The sequence below is a fragment of the Culex pipiens genome, chromosome 2 (assembly GCF_016801865.2).
Source record: "Culex pipiens pallens isolate TS chromosome 2, TS_CPP_V2, whole genome shotgun sequence".
NCBI classification, from domain to species: domain Eukaryota; kingdom Metazoa; phylum Arthropoda; class Insecta; order Diptera; family Culicidae; genus Culex; species Culex pipiens.
In genome coordinates, this window is record NC_068938.1 from 203,611,899 (window position 1) to 203,625,725 (window position 13,827).

General features: G+C 37.2%; 1 protein-coding gene across 1 annotated transcript; it reads left to right on the forward strand.

The window, feature by feature from the left end:
* The first annotated feature begins 579 nt into the window (after positions 1 to 579).
* On the forward strand, positions 580 to 2,181 carry LOC128093054 (uncharacterized). The gene is made up of 2 exons (XM_052708543.1): positions 580 to 1,336; positions 1,398 to 2,181. Exons 1-2 carry the CDS (start codon positions 608 to 610, stop codon positions 2,133 to 2,135), a joined length of 1,467 nt encoding a protein of 488 aa, XP_052564503.1. The 5' UTR covers positions 580 to 607; the 3' UTR covers positions 2,136 to 2,181.
* Positions 2,182 to 13,827: the final 11,646 nt, after the last annotated feature.

Consider the following 13,827-nt stretch of genomic DNA (forward strand, 5'->3'; position numbering starts at 1 on the left):
ATCGTGTGAGTTGGTAGAGAATTCCCCTTAATTTATTATTTATTTAAAATAAACAATAAAATTACTTTCATTAATGGTCAATTTGACGTATAGTCCTAAATTTGCACACTTTTAGGCTGAAATTGGCAAAAAAAAACAAAATTTGATAGAAATTGTGAACTTTATTTTTAATAGAACAATTTTCAACGAAACTATTTTTAAAGCATAATTGAAAAACAAAACATTAAAAAAAAGTTCATAAACATTCTGTGCCAAACCCTTTTTAATATTTTAAAATTAGAGACATGTTTTACCGGATTAAGAATATTTGAAAAATAAATTGTAAATCTTATCAATTTCACCCCGCTGGTTTACGATTTCTGTTTTTTTTTTTTTTTCAAAAAAGAGCATCAACAAATATTTCACATGGCTCAATTTACACCACCTGACGGTAGCATACTTGCATCGACTACCTCGCCTCGCACTGGCGGCAGGCAAAAACTGCTGACTCGGCCGTCTAAGCCTCCGGAAACCGTTGAGACTACCTCCTAGAAGGATTCAACGTGATCGCGGCTGCTTGGCTTTAGTTTGTGTCGTTCATCGGTCGAGTCAACTTTAACTTTTCAAAATGGAATCCGCGCTAGCATCGATCAAGCTTGATGTGGAACATTGTTCCAAGGCGTTTGATTTTGTCAAATTTCCAGAAAATGTGCTGGATCAGATCTTCCAGTATCTCACCGTGAAACAGCTGCTGACGATTCGTTCCACTTGTCGCTCGTGGAAGAAGATATTTGATGGAAGTTCTGCAATGAACAGAATAGTGCTGGAATTCCCGGAAAATTTAGTTCTGGATCGGAAGTACAGTCCACCAAGCTTGGTGCCAGCGAGAAATTTGTGTTTTTCAAAGTCGAGAATATCTGCAGTGGATTCATGGTGGCCTTCAGTTGGTGAAAGACTAATTTATCTCAGTGTGAATGATTGTCAAATCTCGTATGCAATGCTGCTGAAGATGTTGAGGCAATGTCCCAATTTGAACAGTTTGGAATATCTGTGCCCAGCTTATCCTGCCGCGAGTGTTAGCATTGGTGATATGAAATTCGATAAACTGGAACACCTCAAAATCGAAAATTCTGCAATTTTTTATATTTTGTATGATATTGTCAAAATGTGTCCCAATTTGAAGGATTTGAATATGGTACAGGAAATAAATGCCATGGAATTAATTAAACATGTGGGTGTATTAAAGGACATTTTAGCCGAAATTAATATAGTTGGTGTCTCAAAAGTTATAAATGAAATGCAACAGTTCAAACAATTAAAACACCTTCACATTGAGAATGAGGTCTTAAGTGATCAGGTAATTGTTATTTTAATTTCTGTTAATTTTTCATCCAGTATTATCTTTCAAATCATTTCAGACCTTACGAGCAATTGCTGCCATCCATCCTCGTCTTGAAACTATTACAGTTAATATTACATCAACCGGTACGGTGGAAGTGACCTTTTTAGAAGTTTTAGAATGTTTGCAAACGCTTTCAATCAAATCAAATATAGTAAATCATAGGGGATATGTATGCAGTAATCAGACATCAGTAAATTTCACTGCATTGAACGGTAAAAAACTAAAGAAGCTGGAACTTGTCCGCATTCGACCCACACATTTAAGCCTCCAACGATTATTAAAAGAGTCTTCAAACCTCCAAGAAATAGTTTTAGACACATGTCATTTCCAAGATTGGTCCGAGATTTTTTCCCTCGCTGAGAAGCAAAAGATGCTGAAACGTTTGGAATTGAACTCAGTCATTGTTCAAAATGATAATTGTTGTCTCAGCGAATACTTTGACAATTTGAAGTACCTGAAGCTGATCAATTGTAACCTACCAAAACAACGTTTGGAAACGTTTTTCAGCTTATGCTCTGAATTGGAGGGTGTTGTTCTGCAATCAATTCAGAGTGTTGATGACGATGTTATTCTAGAGTTGTTGCAATCATCGGATCGGTTGAAAAAGTTAACTCTAAACATTTGTCCCTCCGTCACTGATGTCTCTGTAGACCACATTGCAACTTATGGGTTGATGCTAAAACAACTTACGATTACAAGCTGTCAGGGGGTTTCGGACGATGCTTTGAAAAATCTAAATGTTGCTTCTAATTAGGTTCAATATTGTGTATCAGAAACTTTGCGATGAATAAATAAGACCTGTCGAAAACAAAGCCTTTTCTCTCACTGAAAGAACACTCTATTGAACAAAATATCACAGTTGGTTTTTAGGTGCTTTGATTTAAATGCAATAATTATTCAATATCAAACAAAAAGAATCTAATTTCAATCAAAAAATTTATCAAGAAGTAGCACACATGAAAAATCCAATTTTCTTATGGTTTGATCTGCACCGTGCACTACTTCCATCCAAGTATTCACAAAAGTGAGATACTCATTGAAAATTTAATGCTCTACAGCTTTGAAGAACAAACCAAAGCAGTATAACTTGATCCTGAAAAGTTATTAGCGATTTAAAAAAAGTCATTTTTGTATGAAACACATTTTTTTAACCAACTTTAGGCTTGGGTATCAATGAGTTAATCTCAACCAATTACGCTCAAAATTTACACAAATACTTAAAATAACCTAATAAACCGTTTCCGCACCCTACTGTCCATACAAGAATGATATGTGAAAATTCGAAAATCTGTATCTTTTGAAGGAAATTTTTGATCGATTTGGTGTTTTTTTTTGTGTTTTCAGCAAAGTTGTAGGTATGGATATTAGGGTGTTTCATCCAAACAAAAAAGTTCTCAGAATCAGGCAAACCGAGGTTCCCCTAGTAGAGGATACCCATAGGGACTCTCATGCCAAATATCAGCCCATTTGGTTGAGAATTGGCCTGTCCCCAGCGGTTCAAAGTTTACATGTAAATTACTATGGGATTTTTATGCTTTTCGTTCAATCGTTCCTACAGGTCTGGGGACAACATGGATTCACTCGGAATAAAGACAGGTGTGTAGGGGATGGTCCAATGAACAAATTCAAGAAGGAATTAGGGTTGTCCATTCTGTCCCCAAGGTGCGCATTGGATGGACTTCCGGTGTCTCTAGAATCAACGATTCACCCTTCAAATGTACGCCTTTTCCTCAGTATGCTATGACGGCTAGCTGAAAATTACGACGCCCCATGTCAGACGGTGAACACGTGGCAGAGCATTCACTCAAGTTTTGGCTCAGAAACATACTTTAAAGTAATAAAATTATAATTTTTGATGTTCCTGTAACAATTTGAACTATTCCAAATAACGTAACATGATGATTTTGTAATAATAATGCAATCGATGCTTCTCCACGTGTTCACCGTCTGACATGGGGCGTCGTAATTTTCATCTAGCCGTCATAGCATACTGAGGAAAAGGCGTACATTTGAAGGGTGAATCGTTGATTCTAGAGACACCGGACGTCGATCCAATGCGCACCTTGGGGACAGAATGGACAACCCTAATTCCTTCTGGAATTTGTTCATTGGACCATCCCCTACACACCTGTCTTTATTCCGAGTGAATCCATGTTGTCCCCAGACCTGTAGGAACGATTGAACGAAAAGCATAAAAATCCCATAGTAATTTACATGTAAACTTTGAACCGCTGGGGACAGGCCAATTCTCAACCAAATGGGCTGATATTTGGCATGAGAGTCCCTATGGGTATCCTCTACTCGGGGAACCTCGGTTTGCCTGATTCTGAGAACTTTTTTGTTTGGATGAAACATCCTAATGGATATGGACTACTCTGAAAAATAAATTATACACGGTAAAAAATGTTAATTTTTTATTTCACTTTTCGTCACTTGATTTGCAGAAAACATTTTTTTTTTTTATTTACTGATATGTTTTAGAGGACATCAAATGGCAACTTTTCAGAAATTTCCAGAATGGGCAAAAAATCTTTGACCGAGTTATGATTTTTCGAATCAATATAGATTTTTTCAAAAAATCTATGTAAAATCAAATTTGCAATCAAAAAGATTTCTTGTGAAATTTTGTTAAAAATAGTCCATGAAATTTCCCAACTTTTAACCTGAAAGAGTATGTGTGTTGGAGACTGTTGCAAAAAGATATTAGAGTTATAATAATATCAATTTTTACAAGTAATTTGCAAAAGCTACGAGAAAAAGTCAAACCAAGATGTTGATGGTACATTTTGAAGTGCTTGAATAAATCTTTCGAATGCAACTAAGAGAATTGGAATCAATCACTTTCATTTGTCGTAGAGAGCTGATATTTGACATGAGTTCATTTCATTTAAAGACAAACAAATGCTGAATGTTTCTTCAAGTCGAAGCATTTTGATACATCCTTTCTGAAAATAGAACCGAGCAAAATCTACAAAAACTGTCTATAAAGATATTTATATATTATTTGAAGTTTTTTCCCCTTCCTCTTTTCAATAACTATTACATGGTATCACGCTTTTTTAATCAATTTAAGATTTTTTAGATCTTTTTGTAGAATTTTTGACATTTTAGAAGCACCGATTATTGATTTTTTTTATAATTTTTCATTGCAACGAAAAATAAAGCATTCTGTGAAACTTTTTCTTTAAAAATTTTAATAACAAGGCTTGATATTTGATATTTAAAATTTCATTTGAAAACCACGTGGTTTTTGCATGGGAGCAATTCTCTAAGAAATCGGTCTTTTTTTAATTTAAATTTTTGTTTTTTTTTATCCGGCTGGAACTTTTATGGTGCTTTTGGTATGCCCAAAGAAGCCATTTTGCATCATAAGTTTGTCCATATAATTTTTCACACAAATATGGCAGCTGTCCATACAAAAATAATGATTGAAAATTCAAAAATCTGTACCTTTTGAAGTAATTTTCTGATCGATTTGGTGTCCTCAGCAAAGTAGTAGGATGGATAAGGAATACACTGAACAAAATGATACACGGTGAAAAAAATTGATGTTTTTTAATTTAACTTTTAGTCACTAAAACTTGATTTGTAATAAAACGCTATTTTTTATTTGTTTTATATTTTGATATGTTTTAGGAGACATTAAATGCCAATATTTCAGAAATTTCCAGGCTGGACAAAATTTTTCTGACCGAGTTATGATTTTTTGAATCAATACTGAATTTAAAAAAAAAACTGGAAACACTGATCGCAAAAATTATTCAACTTTTTTTTTCGTCGTAAAATCAAATTTGTAATCATAAAGTACTTCAGTAAAATTTTGATAAAGTGCACCGTTTTAAAGTTAAAGCCATTTTTAAGTAACTTTTTTGAAAATAGTCGCGGTTTTTTTAAATAAGTGCACATGTTTGCCCATTTTTGAAAAAAATATTTTTGAAAAGCTGAGAAAATTCTCTATATTTTGCTTTTTTAAACTTTGTTGATACGGTCCTTAGTTGCTGAGATATTGCCATGCAAAGGTTTAAAAACACGAAAATTGATGTTTTCTAAGTCTCACCCTAACAACCCAACATTTTTTATCGTCAATATCTCAGCAACTTATCCCGGGCAGACGGTAATAACAAAATTCATGCCATTTTAATAACAAATACTGTTAAAATAACAGAAAATGTTATGGAATCTTCTTGAAAAATCCATTTTTGCATAAGAGTTTAATAACAGTTTTTGTTATCATAACAAAATTTGTTATTGGTCTGATATTTGTTGAAAGCCAAACAACTATGGAATAACATTTTTTGTTATGGAAGAATAACTCCAATTGTTATTGGGATCCCGCCCGTGTGGATCAATCGGACCGCGCACTGGACTCACTATCCAAAGGTCAACGGTTCGAATCCCGCGGCGGGCGCTCTAAAATTCTTTGTGTAAATATGGGTATTCGGCGCCGTCGCTCCGTGCCATACTTTCATACACTTAGGAGCCCAGGGCGGCGAAGTCCTTGTAGATAAAAAGGAAGACACTAGTGGTTGGTACTAGCAATGGTGGCCGACAGCTATAAAGTCAACTTCGTTATTGGGATGATCGGATTAGTTGTTAAAATAACAAAAAATAATAACAAAGATTTGTTCGAAGAATAACTCCAAATGTTATTAGTCTGTTATTACAATAACAATCCAATAACAAAAAAATCATAACGACGAATAACAAATCTTGTTATATATAACATAATATGATATTGGCCAAGTATTTTCTAATATCAAAAAATGTTATTCCCAAGTTATTACCGTCTGCTCGGGATGGTACGATTTAAAATATGATAAATTCTTTAAATTTTACGATCTTTTCGAAAACATAATTTTCAAAAAAAAATAAGACTAAAATTCCATAAGGGCCAATCTTTAAATATTACGCCATACATAATTTTATTTTTTGATTGAAAATTCAATTTCCCATTTAAAAATGAAGTTGAAAAATTTTGGCGTCTAATTTTTATTTTTTTTAAATCCAGTATTGATTCACAAATTCTTAACTCGGTCAAAGAGTTTTTGGACAACCTGGAAATTTCTGAAGTTGGCATTTGATGTCCCCTTAAATGTATCATGTATCAGAGAAAAAATAAAAATAGTGTTTTTTTTTTGCAAAACAAGTTTGAGTGACAAAAAGTTAAATTAAAAATCACTAATTTTTTTGTCGTTTTTACCTACTACTTACCCGAAGACACCAAATCGATCAAAAAATTCCTTCAAAAGATACAGATTTTTTAATTTTCATACATCATTTTTGTATCGACAGCTGCCAAGTTTGTATGGAAAATTATATGGACAAAATAATGATGCAAAATGGCTTCTTTGAGCATACCGGAGGCAACAACAAAATTTCAGCCGGATAAAAAAATACAAAAATAATCGAATGATCAAAATCTGAGAAGCTCATGGTCCCATGGTATCCAAAAATCGATATTTTCAAATCGAGCCAGGCATTGTTATGAAAACATAAATTGCATGACAATATTTTAATTTTCCTTCGATCTATATAAGCCCTTATTTAAGTAAGTTAGGGTGCACTTATCAAAAAATATGTTGTTTTTTTTTCAAAAATGAGTTGCACCATTTTAAATGCTGACGCAAAATATGATCTACTCAAACATCTGAAAAATCTTGAAAATCAAGAGAAAAAAAATTCAACTCTGTCATAAAAATTTAATAAAAATAACAAGTAGAGGTATTTTTTTCCTGAAGAACATTTCTCGGGTTAGTTTTCAAAACGTCGTAAGAGCCAAACCCCTCAAGTGGGGAAAACCGATGAACAAGTTTTCGACCATTATTTTAATTCTTATTTATATGTAAGTGGATTTCAAGGGCATATTTTTAGTCAAAATCATTGCTTTGACTATAAGCTATGGTTGTCATATCAAGTGAAATAAAAATTTTAACAATTAATGTGTGTTTTAGCCTTGTTTTACCACACCAGGTTGATTCGACCTTTTACATGAGCAAATTGTTTCATACGTCCCTGTACTTGGGACTTTTTTTGAAGAAGAATGACAATAGGACCATTGGCAAAATTTATTTATTTTATGACTAAACCACATTTAAATCAAACATTATTATTTTGAACATCGTTTCAACACCCCCCGCAAAGAGGGCAGTCGATGTTTTGTGTTTTTGGAGGAGATTGGGAGAAAACATCGCAGGGGAGAAAGGTCCAACTGACAGATTTTATTCTCCCTCTCTCGCGTTGGCTCATACGCTAGCTGAGAGCACGAACAAAATGACGAATTACCACTGATTTGTTTATCTTTTCTTCAGTGGTCTATAGGACCTTGAAGAACTCGGGGTTCCTGGAGTTTTGAGAGGGCGTTTATGCGTGATAAGATGGATGCGGTCATTATCGCTTGTTCCTGAACAGATTATGCAACTTGATTTTGTGTTGGTTTAGGCTGCCACACTAAATGATGATTTTGGGGGAAACTAGCCTCTTCCGGATTTAATGACTGAAACTGGATTTTGCTGGCTGGCAAATTGGAAAATATTCTTCGCGCATCCTTTAAGTCATATAATCAGCGCAATGTTTTTAACGGGATAACAAATATTCATCTTTTTTCGTAAAAACCCATGTGCGCATAATCATAAAGCAATTAAAACTGATCTTACGTCCTTTTTCTATGAGCGTAAGTACATTTTTGAAATTATCAGTACTTACGACCTTGCGTCACCAAGGACGTATGTGACTTCTCCGTATGAAAAGCACATTCGACCTTTTATATGCAGGCGATATTTTTGTTTAAATGTATTTTTTTGGAAATTCTGCTCAAGTAGATCATTAGTAGTGCGTTAGAAGAGTGCAACCGTGCCAAAAACTCAATTTTGGACAACTGGCGCTTACGACCTTTTGAAAACTAACCCGAGATTTGTTGAAGTTTGAATAGTATAAATGATTTCGTCAGAGTTGTAGATGTACAGAGAGGCACATTTTTTTACGATTTATCATATTTGTATTAAAAGATAACTCTTTTTTGAAAATTTTAACAAAAAAAGACGAATCTTAATGGTTTACCATCGTCTGAGTTGATAAAGACCGACGCAAATGCATCGTCCTTCCCCAAACTGCTCATCTCAATCAGCAGAAAATTCCCAGACAAATCGGTCGTTCACCTTTTCCTCTCCCTTATAGACAGACCAAATCAAACAAATTCCTCCCGAAAATTCCAACCCCTCAAAAATCAAATTCGTCTGCCAGGGAAAGGACCATCCTCGAACCGAAAAAAGACGAATCTCACAACACAACGCTCAGCGCAACCCGGGCAGATGGCAATAACAACATTCATGCCATTTCAATAACAAATACTGTTAAATAACAGAAAGTGTTATGGAATCTTCTTGAAAAATCATGTTTTGCATAAGGGTTCAATAACTGTTTATGTTATCATAACAAAATTTGTTATTGGTCTGATATTGTTTGAAAGCCAAAACAACTGTGGAATAACATTTTTTGTTATGGAAGAATAACTCCAACTGTTATTGGGATGATCGGATTAGTTGTTAAAATAACAAAAAATAATAACAAAGATTTGTTCGAAAAATAACTTAAAATGTTATTAGTCTGTTATTACATTCGTGGCGCAGGGGTAGCGGCTTCGGCTGCCGATCCCGATGATGCTATGAGACGCGGGTTCGATTCCCGCCTTATCCACTGAGCTTCTATCGGATGGTGAAGTAAAACGTCGGTCCCGTTTTCTCCTGTCTCGTCAGAGGCGCTGGAGCAGAAATCCCACGTTAGAGGAAGGCCATGCCCCGGGGGGCGTAGTGCCAATAGTTTCGTTTTTTTCTGTTATTACAATAACAATCCAAAAACAAAAAAATCATTACGACGAATGACAAATCTTGTTATGAATTACATAAATTTTATTAGCCTAGTATTTTCAAATATCAAAAATCGTTATTCCTATGTTATTTCCGACTGCTCGGAAAAACCAACCAAAAACCAAGCTTTTCATCGGACTCTGAAGAGGCATTTGCAGCAGCCCGGTCGACTTTCGACAACAGGTAAACACGTTTGCGAAAAAAAACTCGGGCGCTTTGCGAGGGTCCTTCAAATCCTGACAAAAGCTCACTTCGTAGTCTGGTTAACGAGGTTGGTTGAAGGAGGTAGTGGAAAAGTGCGTTCAAAGATTTTCCACACTCCCAGCAGAAGAAGCAAAAGGTGGAAAAGAGATGCTGATGGGAGGGAAAAGTTGGGAATTTTTAATGATGTGTGCCCTGTGTTAGTTGGAGGACGCAAGGTTTTTCATTCTTTTCTAAAGGGAGAAAATAGAGTTTTCCAAGAATGGAGAAACATCGTTTGATATGGAAAATAGTGGAAAAGAGAGCTTTCATCCGGATAATGGGAAAAGAACTTTGGAGCTGAATTTTGTTCAGAAGATTGAACGGATAGAAAATTGTCCTTACATGAATGCATTTCATGCATGTTATTCAAGATTTAATGATTTTTTTAAAAGTTGCATAGCAACTCTTAAATTTTTACTCTTTACTCTTTACTCTTTACTCTTTACTCTTTACTCTTTACTCTTTACTCTTTACTCTTTACTCTTTACTCTTTACTCTTTACTCTTTACTCTTTACTCTTTACTCTTTACTCTTTTCTCTTTACTCTTTACTCTTTACTCTTTACTCTTTACTCTTTACTCTTTACTCTTTACTCTTTACTCTTTACTCTTTACTCTTTACTCTTTACTCTTTACTCTTTACTCTTTACTCTTTACTCTTTACTCTTTACTCTTACTCTTTACTCTTTACTCTTTACTCTTTTTTTACTTTTTACAATTCAAAGAAATGCTTCTGATTGAACAGTTTAGTGCTTATTACATATTTAAACATCTTTCATAACCGCCTTACCATCTGTACACAACTTGTTAGTCTTCCCCTTTTGTTTGTTCGCAAAACCAGGGCAAATGTCAATTGATACTCACTCAACGCTCGATTACGTACAATTGCATTAAAGGGGGGGTTGAGGTGCAACTGCTACTAGTTGGGAGTGAGTGCAGCGTGAGCTTCACAGACAATTAGACATTAAAAAATATTGAAAAAATATTTTTTTTAGCATCTCTTCAAAATTAAAAAATTAAATCGTTTTTTTAACATTTTTCATAAAATTTTATTAATGTTCAAATTTTCTTTCAAAAAGCCACCTGAAGCAGTGGTTATTAGCCCGGGTCAAAAAAATTAACAATGCTCAAATCAAAAAGTATATGAGATTGCCCGAAAGAGTACTCAAAATGGGGCCTCCAGCCCAAATTTCAGCCCATTTGGTTGAAAATTGGCTTGCCTTGAGCAGGAACAAGTTTAAATGGGAATTAACCCGTAAAACTTGAGCAATTGGGTACATTGCTCTGTACAAGTCTGTCGTTGAAATTTAACGACTTTTGCATACCATGGGGTCCAAGGGGATGGTCTGAGAAACAATTCCTCTGAAGGGTGCAAGATGATCCGAGGCTTCTAATCTTGCCTAGAAGCAGATTCATTCCGGCGTCGCCGAAATTCTCATGGTCCCAGCAAAATGTACAGGGATAAATCAAAGCACACTAAGAAGGCTACCTCGATCAGAGGACGCCACATGTCAATCAGCCACCGCGTGGCAGGAGGATTTCTCCAATTTTGGCTTTAAAAGTGGTTCTGTCAATGTTATAACATTTTGTTTAGTCAGATATTTGTGCAAAAACGCTTTATAAACATCAAATATGGTTCCATTTCGCGCCATTTGCGCAATTTAATCAATCATTTCTTTTCACAGCAAAATTTTTCTTCGCAAGCAGCTGACCGCCATTTTGTTTTGGGGTGCCGCTTTTGCAGAGCAAAATTAATCGCGCCATGTGCTCTCCCTCTCTCTCACACACACACGCGCAATAGCAAACGATAATTGCGCGACCGACGCCGTCTTGCTGGGTCGAGGTTCAGTTGCGATTGATAAGTTGGACGCACAACATCGACGAGGACGAAACGGCCGGCACGTTTAGACGAAATCCGACGGAGAGGACCATTTCCGTGGAGGATTTGATTGGCTGCCAAAAGCGCGTGGCCAACGGACCGTTCCGGATCAACACCACCAAAAAAACCCAAAAACTAAACAGTCTTTTTCAAGACTCACGAAAGAGTTATTCTTTTCAATTCAAAAAAATCCATTTCGCGCCATTTGCGCAATTTATTCAATCATTTCGACGTCGTCGTGCTATCTTGTCGCACCCGCCATCTTGTCGCACCCGCCGCCGTTCCGAGAAAAACGCGTTTTAATGTTTGACCTTGAATATACAAAAACGAGAGCACGCAATGTAAACAATAACAAACACGTTTTGTTTGGCTCACCATTCTGTGCATTGTCCCAAAGTTTGGTTGAAGTTGGTTGCTGGTGTCCCGAGTTATAATTACAAATGTTTACGGTATTCTAGCGTGTACGTGCGACAAACGCATCCTGACTTTCCTGGCCTGAAATCCCTTTGGCCTTTTGTCGCACTTACATCAATTTTCATGGAGTGACAAGATAGCACGACAAGATTGAAACTACTTTCATATGTAAAGTGACAAAAATGCACTGAGTTTTTTCGGTTTTTGTTGAATATCTCAGGATTGAAATCGAATTTTGGGGATCTGTGAAGGTCAAAAGGTGAGGCATTGTGAGCTGCACAAAAATGGCGTTCTTAACTCAATTTGGCCCAAAATGCACGTACGACAAGTTAGCACGATGGCGACGATTTCTTTCCACAGCAATTTTTTTCTTCACGAGCAGCTGACCGCCATTTTGTTTTGGGGTGCCGCTCTTGCAGAGCAAAATTCATCGCGCCATGTGCTCTCCCTCTCTCTCACACACACACACGCGCAATGGCAAACGAAAACTGCATGACCGACGCCCTCTCGCTGGGTCGAGGTTCAGTTGCGATTGACAAGTTGGAGCCTCGACCCAGCGGTCATGCAGGTCATGCTCAAGCTCAGAATAATGGATTACCGGACGGGCAAATTTTTTTCATAGATGGCGTTGTTCGCTTGGTGGTAAGAAATTCAAATTTGTTCTGAAAAATTAACTTTTTTGTAAATATCTCAGAAACTACAATTCACAAGCTGACGAAATTTGACCTGCTGATTCACCAAAAAATTAGCTCTTACCAGGTCAAATTTTGTCCTTCAGCGATCTTACATTTAAGAAATATTGAATTTAAATTAATTTCTCCCATACATTTTTCAAACTGCTAACTACCAGCGTGACAGCTGGCGACATCATATTTCTCTCTCTTTCTCTCCCCGCTTTTGACAGCTAGATTTGTCAGGCAGATTGTCAAACCATTTTTTTTTTTGTTTTGAATGTCTTCGATATTTCCGACTTTGTGATAATATTATTTCATTTTACTCGCGGGAATCTAGCACCATTCGGCCGGAATCACTACGAATCATGGTAAGTGGTAGCCAAGGTAGAGGCTAACCAAAAATAAAACTTATCAGTTGTCCCGACTGGACGATATCACAGTGACTATCTTTTGTTTTCCTGCAAATCGTTCCAGTGTGCATCCGGTTCCACGCGTTCGTTTCCGTTGTTGAATGATCCCCGGTCTGAAGTTCGCAAAATCCCATCTACGCCATGGCAAGAGGATGAGCCGCAGAAGTTTGCATGAGCTGGCCCGAATACCAACAGCAAGTGAACGGTTTTACGGGGCGGATGCGTTTATTCACGTACACTGACGGAAGTCGGTCCGGGTTGGCATCCGACAGCGCAAGCAACTCGCAGGTTCCACCGGTAGTTTCTGTGGAATTCGTAGAAGCTGTCGACGGGGAAGCCAGTCAGCAACCAGGTCGACTCTGAGGAGCTGGGGCGGGAGTGACGACAAGCATCGCGATCAAGTGGAACCACGTCGACCACGTGCAATCTGGGGAGTGAAAAAACGAACGCGCTGGACCGGGAAGGTTCGGCGATGTATCGCAGCTCAAAGGCAGATCTGATCGATCTGATGTATCAGTACATGGTCACGATGAAAGGCAAGTGGTTCCAAATCTCGGCGTGTTCGCGTAGGTTCTAATCCAACCAGTCGACGGATGATACGATCAAGCCCCGGCTGGACATTCTGAGCTATCTATGCCACACGTTGATCGGCCTGATGTCGTAGATTTCTCCAACCTATCAAACAATCGGCTTCCGGAGTGGAGGACACCCTCTTCGATCGCACCATGCTTTCCACACCGCGGCGTTTGTCGCCCCCGAAACGACCTGCATGGAGTTCGCGTCGACCTCACCGTTGATATTAAGACCAAACTTGGCACTCGGCTTTACGGGGACCAAGTTCAAAAAGTTTTCCACAGGCCAGCAGCAGATGCGTTTATTTGCGAGCAAGTTGAAGACAATGAGTCCGGGTCGGACAAACGCTTCTACATCTCGACTCGACAAGTTAAGAATCCCCGCTCCGATCG

Coding starts and splice junctions, on each gene's coding strand:
- LOC128093054 (XM_052708543.1), top strand. CDS start 608: ATGGAATCCGCGCTAGCATCGATCAAGCTTGATGTGGAACATTGTTCC. Junction 1,337..1,397: donor ATGAGGTCTTAAGTGATCAG/GTAATTGTTATT, acceptor AAATCATTTCAG/ACCTTACGAGCAATTGCTGC.